Source organism: Sarcophilus harrisii, chromosome 1 (assembly GCF_902635505.1).
Source record: "Sarcophilus harrisii chromosome 1, mSarHar1.11, whole genome shotgun sequence".
In the NCBI taxonomy this organism is placed as follows: domain Eukaryota; kingdom Metazoa; phylum Chordata; class Mammalia; order Dasyuromorphia; family Dasyuridae; genus Sarcophilus; species Sarcophilus harrisii.
In genome coordinates this window covers 346,833,733-346,853,455 of record NC_045426.1, presented here as the reverse complement: position 1 = coordinate 346,853,455, position 19,723 = coordinate 346,833,733, and the positions used below count along the sequence as shown (strand labels likewise).

The 19,723-nt window shown below is 35.3% G+C and overlaps 1 protein-coding gene and 1 pseudogene across 1 annotated transcript in view; one reads left to right on the top strand and one right to left on the bottom strand.

The window, feature by feature from the left end:
* The window catches only part of ADAMTS12 (ADAM metallopeptidase with thrombospondin type 1 motif 12), a 467,290-nt gene that overhangs the window by 96,618 nt on the left and 350,949 nt on the right, over nt 1–19,723 (bottom strand). The window contains exons 15-16 of the mRNA XM_031945878.1: nt 12,507–12,751; nt 11,789–11,930 (exon numbers count right to left, since the gene is read on the bottom strand). Coding sequence (XP_031801738.1) covers nt 11,789–11,930; nt 12,507–12,751 — 387 coding nt within the window. The remainder of the gene's footprint in view (nt 1–11,788; nt 11,931–12,506; nt 12,752–19,723) is intronic.
* LOC111719063 lies at nt 6,085–6,743 on the top strand (annotated as a pseudogene).

Genomic DNA, 19,723 nt, shown 5'->3' with positions numbered 1-19,723 from the left:
GCAGAAAAAAAAAAAAAAAAACTGATACAAATTTCTTAAAATCTAAGAGAGGATACTCAAGGGAGCCTAGGCCATGAGGATACCACACTCCCTGCAAACCTTCGGAAATGATACATCACAACAATCATATGCTAATTAGTTCAGATTTTAAAAAGGATAATATTACTCTTCACAATGAAACATTGCAATACCAGTTACACATTTACATGACTACAATTGACTTCTAAAGTATATAATCACCACTGGGAGAATTAGAAACCACACAAGTAGAGTCTACCTTTAGGAACAAATGTTCATATGCTTGATACTAATTTCTTCCAATGGGATTTAATGGTTATGAATAGTGGACCATAAGGAGATCTGAAGCAGGAAATTATTGGAGAATCTAGTTAATCTATTCCCTTATTTAACAGAGGACAAAAATGAGGCCAGGAGAAATTCTGTGATTTGCCAAAGATCACAAAGTAAGTGGCAAAGCAAGGGTTCGAATTTAGGTCATTTGATTACAAATCTAGAGTTCTACCCATGGCATCTCAGAACACTACTGTCTCTAAAAATTAGAGTTAAAGATTACTTAAAGGACAATAGAAAGGCCCATTGTAAATGTAAACAACCTACACCACATTACAGATGAAGAATTATGCAGAAACGATGAAAAGAATATCATTAGGGGGCAGCTAGTTGGCACAGTGGATAGAGCACCAACCCTGAAGTCAGGAGGACCTGAGTTCAAATTTGACCTCAGATACTTAACAGGTCCTAGCTGTGGGACCCTGGGCAAGTCACTTAACACTGATTGACTCAGCAAAACAAAACAAAACAAAACAAAAAAAAAACAAAGAATATCATTAGAAAAATATCTAAATCAAAAACAAAAACAAGGAAAGGCCACTAATACACTGGGAAGCCCATGGGTCCAGTTGTATTTCCAGCACCTTGCATAATGCTTTACTAACAGCATGTGTTTAATTAATGCTTTTTGAGTTAAATAGAAAGCCCCTAATAGTTCATAGTTCGTAGAAAAATCCTCTACCACTTCCCTGAATAATGCTTAAGAAATCTCAATGCCATCGAATTCTAGACAATTTTTTATGGTCAATTAAAACTCCATTGGGAAAATCTCATCATTTTTTCAAGTGGTGATAATTGGATCAAGGCATATCTACTTCCTAACAGTCCCCTCTTTTGATCAAATACAAGCTTTAATAGGATGTTATCCAGAACTGAGAACACTGTGACTACAAAGCAAATTGGGATCTTGAGAGACTCAAATCTACAATGCTATCCTCAATTAGCAACATTTGACCCAACAGAGCTAGTGCTATCAAGAGAAGAATCTTGCTATATAATTTATTTGGAAATTTGTATTCACAAAGAACATTCAGTCTAAATCACAGTCAATTCCAAGTTGGCACAGTGCCAGTGAATGGAGCTTTACTATATTCCATATCGATCACCTATAAACCTCAGATAAATCCTGACATTTGGACTCATAAAGCAGCTCAGAATTCAAATCAGATGACCTAAGTTCAAATGTAACCCCTGTACTGTACCCCACTGAGCTTCAGTTCTTCTATTTGTAAAATAGGAACAATAATTGTTCCTGCATAAATAGAAGTATCAAAAGAGAATATAACTACTGTAAAAACAATCAATACACACTTTTTGGTTACATAAACTATTTGCTCCTGCTATCCATTTATGAAGAATTTATTTTGATGTTTAAAAAATTAGGACTTCTGAATCTTAAAGAGCTGTTCTTTCAATCAGGAATGATCAATATATAAGTGGCACAAGTGAAAATCAGGGACAGCTCCTTCTTATTAGCCTCTTTTCTTTTCCATTTTCATTTATTAAAAAGACACTGTCCACAAAATCTGACTGCTACCTCCTAGTGGCCTGAAGGTAATTCTGGGTTCTTAAAGCCTAAATGTTAAGCATGAGTTTATAAATGTTTATTGTGTCTATATTAGAGATTGAATTCTACCATCACCAAAATTTTTGGCTAGCAGATGAAAAGGATGATTTCTTTGCCAAAAGCAATACATGAACCAATTAATTAACTTTTATTAAGTACCTACTATGTGCGATGTGCTAAGAACACAGTTGTAAAAATAAAGATCTCTGTCTTCAAGATGCACATATATTTGATCAAGGCAATGCTATATACATATATATGCATGTATACATATACACATGAACACATACATACACATGTATACACACACACACAAGCGACTTTCAGGGGAAAACACTAGTACCTGGGAAGATACAGAAAGGTTTTATATAAGGAAAGAAAGGAAATTAAGGATATTAAGGCAGAAGAAATGAGGAAATACATTCCTGGCATGAAAGATAAATAGTGCCATGTCTCCTGGAATGGAGATAAGAGATAGAATGTTGTGTGTGAGGAGTAATAAGAAGCTCAGATTGGTTGGATTGGAGAGTTCACAAAAGGGAATAATATATAATAAAACTGGAAAGATAGGTTAGAGACAGATTGTGAAAAGCTTCAAACACAAAACAGAATTTATATTTCCTTCTAACAGTAAAAGAAAGCCATTGAAGTCCATTGAGTAACATGGTCAGAAGTGTACTTTAGAAGAGTAATTTTGGCAGATACGAGGACAATAAAATAGTGAAAAGAGAGACTTGAGGCAGGGAGACACAGCAAGGGGCTATTGCAATAATAATCTAGGCAAAAGGCCGCAAGGAGTTGGACAAAGGTAATGGACTACAGTAGGAGATAAAAGGTTTGTTTGTATGCACAAAAAATCATTTGTATAAAAAGACAAGGAAGCAATAACCTGTGCCAGTGGAAAGAATATTCAATGAAATCACAACTCTTTTATACTGCTGACATATTTTCAAAGGCCCAGAGGAGAATTAGAGGGATTGACATATGATATTGTCACTTTAAACATTAACTGTTAAACAGATTGTCAAAGCTGATCTAGAGATCTCATTAAGAACTAGCTGCTGGAACTCCATAATTTCATGTACTTTGTTGATTTCAGTGAATATACACATCTGCTATTTCCAGATTTTCTGCTCAACACATTCTTCAACACATCTAGTCAATTTAAGTTGAAGGCATGTGGGTCAAACCCCAGACCCTTCGGGTGGTCTCCATCCCTGAATATTTGCCTTTGTGCTTTATCATATGAAATAGTTGGTAGTGGGTACTATAATCTAAAGAGAATTCAGAAGAGTTTGCTGAAGGGAAATATGGGATTAGGGTCACCAAACTAAGAAAAAGATCTTTATAGATTTTACTTTAGTTGGCTAAACACTTTATGAAAGAGCTCAGTTGATCCTGTCTGGAAAAGAGCTTGATTCATAAAAGAGAAGACAGTTCATACAAGGGTAACTGAGAGAACTGGACTTCTGGACCTATTACTACACACTATTGAAGACAGAAAATGTGAGATACATAGTCAATGCCTCAGTTCTGAAACAGCAGATTTGGATGATTTTTCCTTTGTAGCTACTACCCAAGATATTGTTCAGACATTCCAATCATATCCAACTCTTCATGATACTATTTAGGGTTTCTTGGCTTACACTAGAGTGATTTGCCATTTTCTTCTCCAGCTCATTTTATAGATGAGAAAACTGAGGCAAGGAGAGTGAAGTGACTTGCCCAGAGCTACAAAATGCCTGAGGCCAGGTTTCAACTCGGGAGAATGAATCTTCAGATTTCCAGATCTAGAGCTCTATTGAGCCACCTCAGCTGCCCCACCCAAGATATTACTTTCTTTTATAAAATTCATCAAATTCTAAAGTAAATACACCTTCTCAAAGTGAAGTGAGAAAGACCTAAATTCACATCTGGTTTCAGAGGGATCCTGAGAAAGTCACTTAAACTTTTCCAACTTCAGCTTTCTCATCTACAAAATAGGAATAAGAATAGCCCCTGTCTGTCTCCCAGGATTATTTTGAGGATAAAATCAGATATTTGTAAAGCAAATTGTAAATCTCAAAGCACAATGTACAAGCTAATTTTTACTACTAGTACTATTACTACTACTTTTACTACTACTACTACGACTACGACTACAATAATAATAATAATAATTACTGTACCTAAACTGGTAAAAACTCTATGTGTCTGAGGCTTCAATGGGAATCATTAACTTTTGCATTAACATTAATAACTAGGAAGGTAGTATGACAAAGTATAATTAAAGCCATATGACAGAAAAGGAAGGAAAGAATGAACAAACAAAGGATTGAGGAATAGGAAAAGTGGAGGAAGGAGAGAAGGAAGTAAATAAGGGTGGAATGAAAGAAATGAAGGAAGAAAGAAGGAAGGGAAGGAAAGAAGGAAGTAAGCAAGGAAAGAAGAAGAAAAGAATGGAGGGAGGAAGGGAGAAAAGGAAGAAGGAAAAGGAAAGAAGGCAAGAAGGAAGGAGGGAGGAGAGGGAGAAGTAAAGGAAGGAAGGAAAGAGAGAAGGAAGGAAGGAGGAAGGGAGAGAAGGAAGGAGGGGAAAGAAAGAAAAGCAGAAAACAAGGGAGGAAAGAAGGAAAAAAGGAAGGAGGGAAGAGGAAGGGAGGAGGGAATAAAGGGAGAGAGGGAGGAAAGGAAGGAAGGATGTGGAATACTCTAAAAAGTTAGCTGAACACACCTGTCAGATTGGCTAAGATGATAAGAAAAAATAATGATGATTGTTGGAGGGGATGCAGGAACACTGGGACATTGATGCATTGTTGGTGGAGTTGTGAACGAATCCAACCATTCTGGAGAGTAGTTTGGAACTATGCTCAAAAAGTTATCAAACTGTGCATACCCTTTGATCCAGCAGTGTTACTACTGGGCTTATAACCCAAAGAGATTATAAAGAAAGGAAAGGGACCTGTATGTGCACGAATGTTTGTGGCAGCCCTTTTTGTAGTGGCTAGAAACTGGAAACTGACTGGATGCCCATCAGTTGGAGAATGGCTGAATAAATTGTGGTATATGAAAATTATGGAATATTATGGAATATTATTGTTCTGTAAGAAATGATGGATGATTTAAGAAAGGCCTGGAGAGACTTACACGAACTGATGCTGAGTGAAATGAGCAGGACCAGGAGATCATTATATACTTCAACAACAATACTATATGATGACCAGTTCTGATGGACCAGGCCATCCTCAGCAACGAGATCAACCAAATCATTTCTAATGGAGCAGTAATGAACTGAACTAGCTATACCCAGAAAAAGAACTCTGGGAGATGGACTAAAAACCATTACATTGAATTCCCAATCCCTATATTTATGCCCACCTGCATTTTTGATTTCCTTCACAAGCTAATTGTACAATATTTCAGAGTCTGATTCTTTTGGTACAGCAAAATAACGGTTTGGTCATGTACACTTATTGTGTATCTAATTTATATTTTAATATATTTAACATCTACTGGTCATCCTGCCATCTGGGGGAGGGAGTTGGGGGGTAAGAGGTGAAAAATTGGAACAAGAGGTTAGGCAATTGTTAATGCTGTAAAGTCACCCATGCATATAACCTGTAAATAAAAGGCTATTAAATAAAAAAAAAAAAAAGAAAGTTAGGTGAGCTAGGAATAAAGTAAACCTCAGTGGGATCCCTATGAAAGAGTCCAGCTAGGGACTCATGGATAACTGAGACCCAGAAAGGGTGCCTTGTTCAAGGTCACATAGGTGATGATTGAAAGACCTAGATTTGAACCCACATGTAAAATGACAGAATAAAAATGCAGTATTCTGATTGCATGCTGATTCCAAATCTAGTTCTTTCTGTTATATGACACAAAGTCTTATATAAGATATAGAATGCCTTGGGATCAGATGAAAACATACAGTTATGGACAGTTCACTAAGGTTGTCCATCAGCACAGACAGAATGAACCACATATTGGGCAGGCACTGCTGATAGACTCTGAGTTTGCTTTGGAGTTGAACAGAAGGAGATCAAGTTGAACTACATTTGGGAAATTGGGTAAAGCTTCCTGTGATCCTGAATCACTTCCTGCCACTAAAGCTAATCTTGGCCCTGAACTCGATGGTAGTTCCACTGGACTCTGCCTAGGTAGTCTCCGGAGCCCAAAGTCCAAATGTGATGAAACACCTGCCTTATTTCTACTGAGCCAAGATGGTAAGGAGCTGCAGATGGGGCTCCAAGCAGTTGGGCATGTTCCACATGATTTATCTCCAGGAATTTATTAAGGTTGGGTCTGTGTCGGAAATGGAGATGTCCATAAAATGGTTTTAAGTATAGGATGGAACTCATACTACAAGAATACTAAAAAAATCTGTGGAAACTCACACACACCTTCAAAGAGGACTTCTATGGAGAAATCCTTAGTTGTCATCACTGATTACATCAGATCAGAGAAGAACTTTAGTTCAATTCAAGATGATATTGAAGAAGATAAGTGACAACTGGATTTACTAGAACATTTTAAACTCAAAGAAGATAATTTCTTCCATATGCCAAAAAACAAAATAATGAATGACCACTGATAAAAATTCATTTTATTTACTTCTTCATTTTCCCCCTTGTATTCCACCATTCTGTATAATTGCTGCAGCCTTGTATTTGGTTAGCTTAAGAAAAATTTTCCCAGTAGCTAGGACTTTATACAATACAATGTAGTTGCCATTTTATACATAAATTAATGTTACATTAAACCCATCATGGCAGCAGTGACAAAAAGATTCATTTAAAAATCAAGATTTTTGAAAAAAAAATATTGAACTATCCAGAAGCTTCACTAAACACACCACAGCAAAAGCAGAGAGCACAAACAGGATCTTGAGTTTTTATGATGAAAATATATGTATGTAAGTAAAAACTGGCTTAACTAAGTCATTTGCTAAAGATGAGAGCAATGGTCATGGCTAGGGATTATGTATAATTCACTTTGATTTCCAACTAATGCTATAAGACCTAAATGCCATGGAAAAGTAAAATGTGCATTGTGTAAAACTTTGGCAGTTTAATAACCTGAAAGAAAGAAATGGTAGTATCTGTATTTGATATGTATAGTATAATATATTTTGTTAAAAATGGAATTTTGTGAAACTAATTTTTATTTGAGATTATTTAGTTAAAATAAATTTCTTATTAGGGTCAAATTATTGCACTGTTTTCCATTTTATATTTATTTTCATGCCCTGAATTGTAAATGTTTTTAAATTTTAAAAATAGTTCAAAACTATAGCTATCAAATTTCCATGTATTTTCTATCCTTTCATCATAAATGTTTGTTTGTATTCAAAATTATTTGAACCTTTTTTACTCTTTATACTTTGATTTCTTTGTATTCATATTATTCTTTCCAATTGATGGGGTTTTTTTGGTAGTCTCTAGTTCTTTCCCTCTATTACTAGTAACTGAACAATAATAGATATGCAAAAAGTATTGGATTTCACTTTAGAAAAATAAAACTTTAAATATTGCAACAATTGCAATGAGTTAAAGTAACTCATTAAAGTGAGGGGAAAATACAATTAACCAATTGGATAGAAAAAGCACAAGTTCAGCTAATGTTTCCCAGACAGAAAATATTTAAGGGCCAATTAAATTATAGAACATATTTTAAAATTTAACTTATTTTAAATGTAATTATATATATTAGGCATTTATAAACTCTGCTATAGTTGTGTAATTACATTGTTAATGCCAGTCCAATATTTATAACTTGAAAAGGATTTATAAGGTTTATCGATTAAAGTTCAAATCTGGCTTCAGACACTATTTGTGTGTTCCTGAGCAAATCACTTAACACTATTTGCCTCAATTTCCTCATCTTTAAAATGAGCTGCAAAATGAAATGGCAAACCACTCCAGGATCTCTGCCAAAGAAACAAATAAACAAATAAAGCCTAATGGAATCATGAAGAGTCAGACATGACTGAAATTACCAAACAACAAAACCTTGTCCATGGCTAATGTTCAGATGAGAGGTACTGCTGACAGTGTTCTCTGAACATTGTAGACTTTAACAGTCTTGAAAACCAAGCAGCAAAGGCTTTAAACTCTAGTGACAGTCTAAGACAAAAACACTGGAATGAGAGAGAGGAGCTATTAAAATAGAGACACCCTTTTTGAATGATTTTCAGCTTCAGAAACCTTATCTAAAAGAATGGCAAATCATTTCTAGGGATCCATATAATTGCAATGAAAGAGGCTACTTTTCTCCAAGACCTAATAACAGCAGGGTCAGAAGATAATCAGTTTACCTGGCAAGTACGTGTTACCTACCATAGACATCAATAACTTCAGAGCTTTCATTTTGGCTAAACAAGGAGACATTTAAAAAATGTCTCAAAAATTTGCCTTAAAACCTAATGTTTCTGACTGATTAAATTGGGGAAAGGTTGTTCTTTAAGCTTTGACAACTTGAATCTAGAGTAGGCAAGAGTATTACTGACTGAATATATTGATAACAAAAGAAAACAGACCACATCTAGCAAGGCAATCTCTGATTTCCTGGGCAACTGAATCTGATGTTCCTTTGCTATCATCAAAGAAATCAAGTACTTATCTTTTCATTCCAGATGCACTAACATACCGTGCACAGAATAGAAAGTTTGTATTCTCCTTCTTTGGTGTGTTATATGAAATAACAGGGATTAAAATAATCCCAATTCTTTAAACTGTCTCTGGTGAGATCTACATTATATCAGTTCAGTAATGTCTTAGTTTCACTTCCCAAAATGTTAGGTAAACAAAAATTAAATATACATTCTATAATTCAGTCATAGATTACAAGCATATAATGTTAAAATAGGAAAGGATTTGAAGTATTAGCACATAAAACTCCATCATTTTATAGTTAGGGAAACTGAAGGTTGTAGAATTTAAATAATCAACCCAAAGTCACATAGTCCGGTGCTCTTGCTAACACATTTCACTATTTCAAGATAGATGTTGGAACCATTGCGAAAACACTATTTACAATCATGCTACCTTTGTTTTCCTCAGAATCGTTCATCACTAAAAATGTCCCATTAGTTTTCTGCTGAAGTAGTTTCAATACCCAACAAGCTAATGTAATATGCTTTTTTAAAGTACCTAATGTATGCCAGGCCCTGTTCTGGATGCTAAGGATGCAAAAACAAAAATAAAGTCTTCTATTGAAGAGAAAACAGCAGGCAAAGAGATACACAAACAAATTATATGTGTCTATATACATAGGTATATACATATATACATCTGTGTGCATAAATTCTTTCTCTAGATTAATGATCATATGATCTTTACAAAATAATGGGAGGGGCAATAAAGTAGCACTAAAATACAGAAGGGGGGCAAGAAAAGCTTTATATAGAAGGCAATATTGGAGCTTAGCTTCAAATTGAAGGAGGGATTCCAAGGGACAAAGGTGATGAGGTAGAGATTTCCAGATACAAGGAATAGCCTATTCAAAGATATGGGATAGCAGATTGTATACCCTATATGGCAACTTCAAACAGACAAATTTGGTGCAATATAGAGTGGGTATACTCTGAAATCAGTTTCTAGAGCTAGATTATGAAGGATTTCAAATTACAAGTAAAGTAATTTATTCTAGATGCAACAGAGATACATAAAAGGAAACTATTACAACAGTCAAGGTTGGATGCATTGAAGAGCTAAAGGAGAGTAATGACTATATAGGAAAACATGCAAGAGATATTGCAAAGATAAAGCTGACAAAACTTGGCAACTAATTGGATATAGGGATGAGTGAGAGGGTGAGTGAGAGTGAGAATGAGAATGAAAACTCCATGATGATTTCTAAATGTTTGAACCTGGGTAATGGGGATAGATAGTGGCACCCTCAGTAGAAACAGTAGTTTGGAAGAGAGGTGGCTTTGGGGGAAAGATACTGATTTATGTATTGGAAATGTTGGACTTGTAAAAACGAGACAGACATTTGGAGATACCCAACAATTGTTTGGGTATGTAAAATTGGAACTCATGATAAGACTATGGTGATGGATTTGAACCATGGAAACTGATGAAATTATCCAGAGACAGTGCTGAGAGAAAAATGGAAATAGCCTTGAATACAGTTAGAAAATGTGGCACAGATGAAGATGTATATAGTAAAGGAAGCTGGAGAGTGTTCAGAGAAGTAATAGTAGAGAATATAAGAGAACAGTTTCATGAAAACACAAGAAGAGAATATCCCAAAGGATGGATGATCAACAGTGTTAGATGCTCCAGGGAAATCTAGAGGGTGAGGACTAAATTCTAGTGATAAGATCTGCGATGGAGTAACCTGGGCAAAAGCAGTTTCAGTTTAATCATGATGTTTTAAGTCAGATTACAAAGGGATGAGAAGTAAATGAAAGGATAGGAAACAAATTTGCTTTGAAGGGAAGCAGATGGGATGTCCTAACAGTCTGGCTAGGGAAGGTGAGAAAGAGATAGAATAACAACTTGAAGGGATGGCAAGGTCAAAGGAAGCTTTAGAAAGATGAAAAAGGCCTGGCCATATTTGTAGACAACAAAGAGAAAGCCATTAAACAGGGAGAAATTAAAAAGCATTTAGGGGAGATATTGAAGGGACAAGTTGCAGGAAGACAGGAGGGAATGTGATCAAGGACACAAATACAGGTTGACCTTGGCAAGAAGGACCACCTCTTCTTAATGAAGGAAGAGAAAATATGCATGTTTAAGGTGGGGAGAGCTTTGAGATCTAAAAGAGGGAACTCAGATGCTTTTAAATTTATCACTAAAAGAGGTGAGATTCTCTGTTGAGTGGAAAGGATGGTATTGTAGTGTTGTAGATCAAAGACAAGGTTTAAAATAGCCTCTGGGTGCAATGTTATAGAGAATCCATAAGAAAAGAAAGAAAGCTCTTAGGTCCCAGTAGAGATTGGATGACAGAAATCTGTAAGGGTGCCAGTTGGTACAGTCACTTTCTATAGTAGCATTCATTATTCAACAATAAAGACAAAGTTGGTAAAATGCAGATGTGATGGGTATCCCAGGGCTGGAATCTGGCAAGACAAGCACAGTGATGAATCAGAGAGAAGAAAATTGCTGTGTGAGGATAGTGTATCATACTTTTTCATGGAAAAACACAATACAATATAAGTGACAGTATATCTGTACAGCAAGACTATACATCTAGCCAGACAGCCAGCTCATAAATTAGCTTTCAGGGTTTAGTATTTGCAAAATATCACCTAACTTCCCATACTTCTTGAAATGCTTTATGAGGCAAACTTTTTAGTTATTATCTCTATTTTTCAGAGGAAGAAAATGAGATGGCCAGAAATTTGATGTCTTAACAAGGTCTCACATAGCTGGGGAGTATCAGAGGTAAGATTCCACCCCTATCTCCACATTTGACTTTCTACTATAATACTCTGAGAAAGGCCATCCATTGCATCTTAAATTTTGTCATTGTTGTTATTGCTATTCAGTCATTCTAATTATATTCGACTATGTCATAACATTTGGATTTTTCTTGGCAAAGAAACTGGAGTGGTTTGCCATTTTTTTTCTCCAGCTCATTTTATAGTTTAGGAAACTGAGGCAAACAGCATTTCCAAGGGCCACACTGCTATTAAGTGCCTGAGGCCATATTTGAATTTAGAAGAATGAGTCTTCCTGAACACATGCCTGGTACTCTGCCAGTAGGTAGAGTCTGTTAGGAGATTAGGAGATTTTTCTACTTAATGAGCTAAATTCTACCTCCCTAAAACTACACTTTATTGGTACTATTTCTGCTCTCTGGAGTTAAGTAGGACAAGCCTAATCCTTCCTCCATAGGCCATCCCTTCTGAGGAAACAACCAAATCTCACATGAGCCAATGTTTACCTGTCCCACATGTTGCACTGCAGTCTGTCCAGCTGCCATACTGCCAAAAGTACTGTGGCTTCTCTATATCATTTTCAGAGCTGCCATCTTTCCGTATTGTGTACTCATACTTTATGCCTGGATTGGTCACTTGGAACAGGAGCTGAAAAACAAGAGAAAGGATGACAACAAACTGAGTCATGCTCGTTTTAAAAATCAGATCTGTAATTGTCAGTTTTAAAAGATTCCAGTAAAGACTTTCTTTTACCAAAGAAAGTTGGTAGTTGAATGCTTTGCAGCTTAAAGTCTCAGAGGGTTTCCTAGGATACTGAGAGGTTAAGTGATTTGCCCAGGAACACCCAACCAGTATGTGTCAAAAGTGGGACTCAAATTCAGGATTACCTGACACAGGGGCCAGCTCTCTAATAACTACTTCAGGCTGGTTCCTTGTGACTTAATATACATACATATACATACATACAAAGACAAAAATCACAGGAATGATTAAAGATCTAAAATAAATATATCTGACCTTCCCCCCCAAAAAAATTCAGTCATGGAGCAGAATAAATTTAATGGCTTTGAATTTCTTTATGTTATTTGATTTCAGTGAGTATTTGGATCATACATTTATGCAATTAAATATCTTGGCTTAGTCATCAATGCTCTGTTCTGAAAAGTACATCTGAAAAGTGCTGCCATTTAGAGTTCAGAACTTCCTATTGACATTGCATATTACCTGTATCCACACGGATTCATTGGTAGGGCCAGCAGCCCTCAGATTCTCCAAGTCCCCTTTCCTATCATACTGAAAGACTGTCCCTGCCAGCTTGTAGTCTCCATTCCACTGGATAATAAATCCTCCATTTAGGTAATACTTTTCTGGGTCTTCACTCCTGATAGCCAGGAAGTTTCCAGCTTCTTCGACTTCTACAACTCGAATGTCTCTTGCTCCTTTTGGAATAAGCCCAATATCAACATAGCCTAAGGAGATAAAACAGATGAACAGATAAAAATAAAAAAACTGTTTATTAAATGCCTACCATATGCAGTGCACTTGAGAAAATACAAACAGCAATAAAACTCAGTCCCTGCTCTTGTGGAGTTTAAAACAGAGTGAGAGAAAATTAAATATGTAAAAAATATAAAATGGAAAAAGATCTGGATCTGACTCAGAGGCTTGGGTTCAAATGTTTGTTCTCCCACTTACTTTAAGCAAGTCACTCTTTGGCCATCAGTTTTGTTATCTGAAAAATGAGGAGGCTGATCTGAATAAAAAATTCTTAAATTGAAACCCATGAACTTGGGTTTTTTTATATTTTAATAACTACATTTCTGTATAATTTATTTTCTTTGTAATGCTATGTACTTTATTTTATGAACTTAAAACCATCATTCTAAAAAGGGGTCCACCTCATTGCCCTTTCTCTAAAATTATTGCCTTGTTCCTAGCTATGATGATAAAGCATGGTGGATATGAGATTTTTGATGATCCCAGAGCAGGACAAATCAACCGACTAGGCTGATTAAGCTGTTATGGTAGAAGCTCCAGATCTGTTGTTTAACTGAAAAATCTGGAAGAGTGGCAAAATAATCTACTACCATCTTTTTAGTTTGAGTTCAGTGTAACTTCAGTTGGCAAGATTAAAGCACATAGGAAGAAAAATACTGGGATTCTTTTTTTTTTTTAAAGCTGTACATAAAAATAAAATGCTCCATTGGGGATAAAACAAAAACATAGACAGATAGATAGATAGATAGATGACTGATGAAATATCAATATATCCAAGATGGGTGAATAATGGTATCCCTGTGGAGGAGTTCAGAAGGAGCAATTTTCTGTTGTTTTTGGAGAGGAGTGGTGTAGATCTTAAGTGCAATCTAAGATGTGTTCAATCAAAAGTACAAATGGAAAAGCAAGGTGATATTTAGTAGACAGTTGGAAATGTAAGAATGGAGTTCAGGGAAGAGGCAAGTCAGTGTCTCATATAAAATATATATTTCTGAAAATATATTTTTCTCCCCATAGCATGTCATGTACACATTGCTTTGTTATTCATATAGATCAGCAGAATGCCATGAAATGAGAAAATTTGAGAAACTCAGTGTTTTAAGAGGAGTCTATGCTTATTATATCTATCTATTTATCTGTGTATATCTATCTATCTATCTATCGAGAGAGAGAGAGAGAGAGAGAGAGAGAGAGAGAGAGAGAAAGAAAGAAAGAGGAAGAAAGGAAGGGGGAGAGAGAGAGAGAGGAAAAGGGAGAGAAGAAGGGAGAGGGAGGGGAAGGGAGAGAGAGAGTTAATTCAATTTCAAAAACTAGCTTAATATTATTAGGTGAGTAAAGTTTATATGAAAATCCTAAACATTTAGTAGTTGATTTAGCATTAGTTTTTCTGTTACCCAATTTTTGTAAGTCAAATATTTTGTAACTTTCAACTAATTTCTCTTCTTTTAGTCTCTCTTTCCTTTAACCTATCTTACATACTGCTTCTGGACTATTTTCCTAAGGACACACAATATTCATAGAATTTTAATATTGAGGAGACCATCAAATTACATTTAGCTTACTCTTTCACCTAATGAAGACTCCTTCTTAACAGCTTCAATAATAATAGAAAACAATTCACCTTTCTACAGATATGAATTATATTCCTTATTTTAAAGATGAGACTCAGAGAAATTAAATAACCTTTCCTGAATCATATAACTAAGAAGTTTCAAAATTATGATATGAACTTACATCTCTTCTTCAAATCTAGCATTGGCTTTACTATTCCACAAAGATCATTTAACCTCTTTTTTTGAATGTCTCAAGTAATGACAAGTTTATTAGTTTTCAAGTTATTTTCTTCTACTGTTTAAATTCTATATTAGGGGATCTTAACTTTTTTGTCATGGGCCCCTTTGGCAGTCTGGCAAAATATACAGACTTCTCAGAGTGAGACTTTTAAATGCATAGAATTATACACACACACACACACACACACACACACACACACACACACACACAGTATTTCTAAGGAAATCAAAAGTTAGCAAAAAAAAGATGTAATTTTTTTTATTCAAGTTCATTGACACTGAAATCTATTCATAGACTCCTTAGAGTTCTATTAACCACAAATTAAGCTTATATAATTTTTACAGACTTTTAAAAAATGGGCAATTGACATTAATGTAAAATATTAAAATATTTAGCATGCCTGCTTTGTGTAAAGAGCTATATTAAGTGCTGAGAATAGAAAGCTGAATGACAGGTTGCCTGCTTTCAATAATCTTAAATTTCATAGGGAAAGGAACAGGCAACTAGGGAACACAGTACATAGAGTACAGGGCCTAAAGTTAGACAGACTCCTCTTTATGAGTTCAAATGTGGCTTTACATACTTACTAACTGTATGACCTGGGCAAAACACTGTTTGCCTCAAGTCCTCATCAGTAAAATGAGCTGGAGAGGGAAATGACAAACCACTTCATTATCTTTGTCAAGAAAACCCCTACTGGGGTTACAAGGACTCAAAAAATGAGTCAACAAAAACTCCATTTAAAAACTATATCTTTTAATGAAACACTTTTAATGGAAATGAAATGTCTGCTGAATTTGATGATTTCAGTTGAAGTTTACACATTTGTAGAAGAGAGCTAATTAAAACCATTAATGTATAAACTCCATCTGAAAGAAATATACAAGGAGGGTTTCCTGGGAGACAATACATTTGGCTCTAGAAATGTAGGTTACAGAGGAACGTTTCAGAATGACTTAATGTATCACACCCTTTTTTATACCGGAGATTATAAGGGAAATCTCAAAACATTAGAAACCATAACCACCATTATTTCTTGCTGGCAAATCAAAGAATACAGGAGAAACTGAATAATAATAGTAAATGGTAACAGGTTACACTTATATAGTGCTTTAAGACTGATGACAAGATTTCCTCATAATAACTCTGGAAGGCAAGTGTATTAATAAAGCAATTCATGCACCAGTTTGCAAATTAAATTTTAAAATCACCAAAGAGAAGAAATAATTTATCATACCCAAATTCTGTATGAATGAAAGAGAAGACAAACTCACTTGAGGAACCAAATGATGGCTTGCTAACTTTGTAATTTCACAAATATGGATAGTTCTAGCATCAGAGAGTTGCAAGGGAACTTATGGTAGTCCCAAACTCCTTATGTTGCTTTCCATGTCTGGAAGCTGATACCTAGTCTGCTCAAGATCAGACAATTAGTAAATGTGAAGGATAAGATTTAAACCCAGGGCTTCTTAACTCCAAACAAAATATGGCACTTCTCCATTCACCATTCTATCTCCAACAAGGCAGAGGACAATACTACAATGTTTTCTTAACCTGGGAGATTTTCGCCTATGTCTTTCCATCAATCTTCCATGCAAGATTTACTCAATATGCTGGAGGATTTCTTTGGATTTTCTTAATAATTCTAATATACGAATGCAGCATTCAGGTTGTCCATCTATTACTTTCCCTTAACTGGGAAAAGAAAGCTGAATACTTCAGGTTCCCTGCCCTCGAGGAGTTTAAATTTCACAGAGAAGGGAAGAGGACTTGTAAAGTATACATAGATATAATGTAATGCAAGGGAGAATGTAATGTAAGTAAAAAAGCAAGAAGAGAGAAAATAGATGATTTCAAAAAGAAATGGAAAGACTTGTATCATTTGATGCAGAATGAAGTGAGCAAAACTAGAGGAATAATTTATCCTATAGCATCAATATTATAAATGTGAACAATTTGGAAGATTTTTATAAATTGATGAAGAATGAAATGAGCAGAACCAGGAGAATAAATCACACAACAACAATATTGCAAAATCAAACCACTTTCAAAGCTGTAATAACTAACTCACGTCAACACAATGACCATTTGTGATTCCAGAAGACTGATGATAACATAGATTTAGGGTACAGAATGAGACATTTGTATTTTGGCATATGGTTTACTAAGGGAATTTCTTTTGCTTGGCTATGGGTATTTGCTACAAGAAATTTGTTAGTTGTTATTCATCCTTTGTTATTTTAGGAAGACCAATGACATCATAGGGTGCTGTCTTGATTTGCCCATGAATTGGATTTTAAGATCAAAAGAGGAATCTCATAGGCATGGAGGCTCATAAAAAAAGATAAGGGATAGATTCGAGTGTCATCCATACCTAAAGGCAATAACTGAGTACTGAGTTATGTGCCTCTTTAGGGAATAAGCTCTTCAAAGGAAAAATGTACAAATTGTTTTAAAAAGCACTGAGAACAAAATCTTAGGGGATATATGGAGATATAGATATACTCACATACACACACAAGGAGTGGGGGAAGTAGGAGGGGAAAGGTAATAAAATGACCAAGAAGAAACAGTCATATTGGTATAGGAAAATCAGATCAGAACATAGCAACTAAGGAATAAGATAACATTAAGAAGAAAGAAATAATCAACAATGTTAAAATCTACAAAACTATCAAGTATAAGAACTTGGAAAATATTTTAACTAGATTTTGTAATTGAATCATTGGAGACCTTGAAGCAGAACTATTTCTGGAAAGTGATAAGGATGAAATCCAGTTTGTATTAGACTGAGGAGTGAGTGGTTAGTAATGAAATGAAACAAGTATAACCTATTCTTTACTTAAAAGATCTGACAGAAATTATATTAGATGATAAAACTTTAGTCATAAATAACAGATGTAACTTAAAATAGAGTGATGTATGCCTTCTGAAGCAGTGACTAAGACATAATGGGCACTTAACAAACACTTGTTGAATTGACTTGACTCCAGAACTGTTTATCCCCTATGATGAAAATGATCCAAGGCAGAGTCAAGGTTGAAGAGGAAATTTCCTATGAAAAAGAGATCCTTCAGATCCTCTCCTTTCTTGCAGATAATATTGTATTGGTTGAATCAAGCCCCAGAATACTGCAAAGTATCCCAGATAAAACTTGCAACTCCTCAAGAGCTTAGCTTAATCATCCAAACTGGAAAAACCAAGTAATTAGAGAATGCCTGTTGTTTGGATTATGGCAAATAATCAGAGGGATATTATATAGAGAGAAATACACATAGATATGCATAGACATGAATGCACACATATATTTACACGTACATGCATATACGTATGCATGTAAATACACACCTAGCCATATATTTGCACATATAATGGTACCATGGCTAAAGAGATTTAAAAACAAGGATTCCTCAGAGGACATCAGAGAGATATGTGGCAGGTATGAACAGATTCCATCACATAACAGACTGTAACACATAACAAATAGGGCATTATAGGGGGAAAAACCCAAAGTAAAGGATGTCTGTATGATAAAAAGAGAAGAGGGACTTAGCACATGTTCCACTGGTACTTAGATATGTTCCAGTGGTGTCCTTATAACATCAGGAGAAACAAGAAAGTTGCCCAGCACATTGCGGGAAGAAATGAGCCCATGTGGTAAATTAAGGGAAGAATTTGAACAAGAATAGCTCAGGATGGGTGGACATGGATAGCTTATGATCTATATCATGGAGGGAACATCCACATCAATGAGATAACAGATCCATTGAGTATTTTAAGGAATGTACTTCTTTCCAGATCAGAACTTAGATGTTCTCTCTCCAAATGTCCCAACACTAAATCAGTAAATTCTCTCTTTCCTGTAAATTCTTATAGCATTGAGAGGCTCTATCATTCATATACTTTTTTTTTTTATGATAGTGGAAATGTAACTTGACAGAGACCATGCCTGGGTAATTTCTTTTACAACATTATCCCTTGCACTCACTTCTGCTCTGACTTTTCCCCTCCCTCCCTTCACTTCCTCCCCAAGATGGCAAGCAGTCCTATACAAATTAAATATGTCACAGTGTATCCTAGATACAATATATGTGTGCAGAACCGAACAGTTCTCTTGTTGCACAGGAAGAATTGGATTCAGAAGGTAAAAATAATCTGGGAAGAAAAACAAAAATGCAAACAGTTTGCAATCATTTCCCAGTGTTCTTTCTTTGTGTATAGTTGCTTCTGTCCATCCTTGATCAATTGAAACTGAGTTAGATCTCTTTGTTGAAGAAATCCGCTTCCATCAGAATACATCCTCATAAAGTATCGTTGTTGAGGTATATAATGATCTCCTGGTTCTGCTCATTTCACTCAGCATCAGTTCATGTAAGTCTCTCCAAGCCTCTCTGTATTCATCCTGCTGGTCATTTCTTACAGAACAATAATATTCCATAACATTCATATACCACAATTTACTCAACCATTCTCCAATTGATGGTCATCCATTCATTTTCCAGTTTCTAGCCACTATAAACAGGGCTGCCACAAACATTTTGGCACATACAGGTCCCTTTCCCTTCTTTAGTATCTCTTTGGGGTATAAGCCCAGTAGAAACACTGCTGGAACAAAGGGTATGCAGAGTTTGATAACTTTTTGAGCATAGTTCCAAATTACTCTCCAGAATGGCTGGATATATTCACAATTCCACCAACAATGTAACAGATTCACATACTTTTTTTTTTTAAATAATGTTGTTATTTTATTTTTTCTCAATTATATCTAACATTTTAACATTTTTAAAAATAAATTTTGAGTTTCAGTGATTCCCAACTAGATTACAGTTCCCTTGAGGAGAAAGAGAGAGAAAAATCCTTTATATTGTCAGAACCTAGAACTTGTTCATAAAAAGTGCTGCTGCTGATGAGAATGATGGGCATAGGAATATGGATAAAGCATATTAAAAGGCATTTATCTAAATTCAATTTTTGGCAATTTTACTAAAATTTCCTCATGTGTACCTACTTACACATGCTTTGATGCTTGTTTTTCCTGATTAGAGGTTCCAAATTGTGTCAAGCATATTCCACACAAACAGTACTTTCTGATGTCTTTAAAAATGAGGGTAGTGGCCGATTCCTTTACCACTTTCACTGTTGTTTAACTT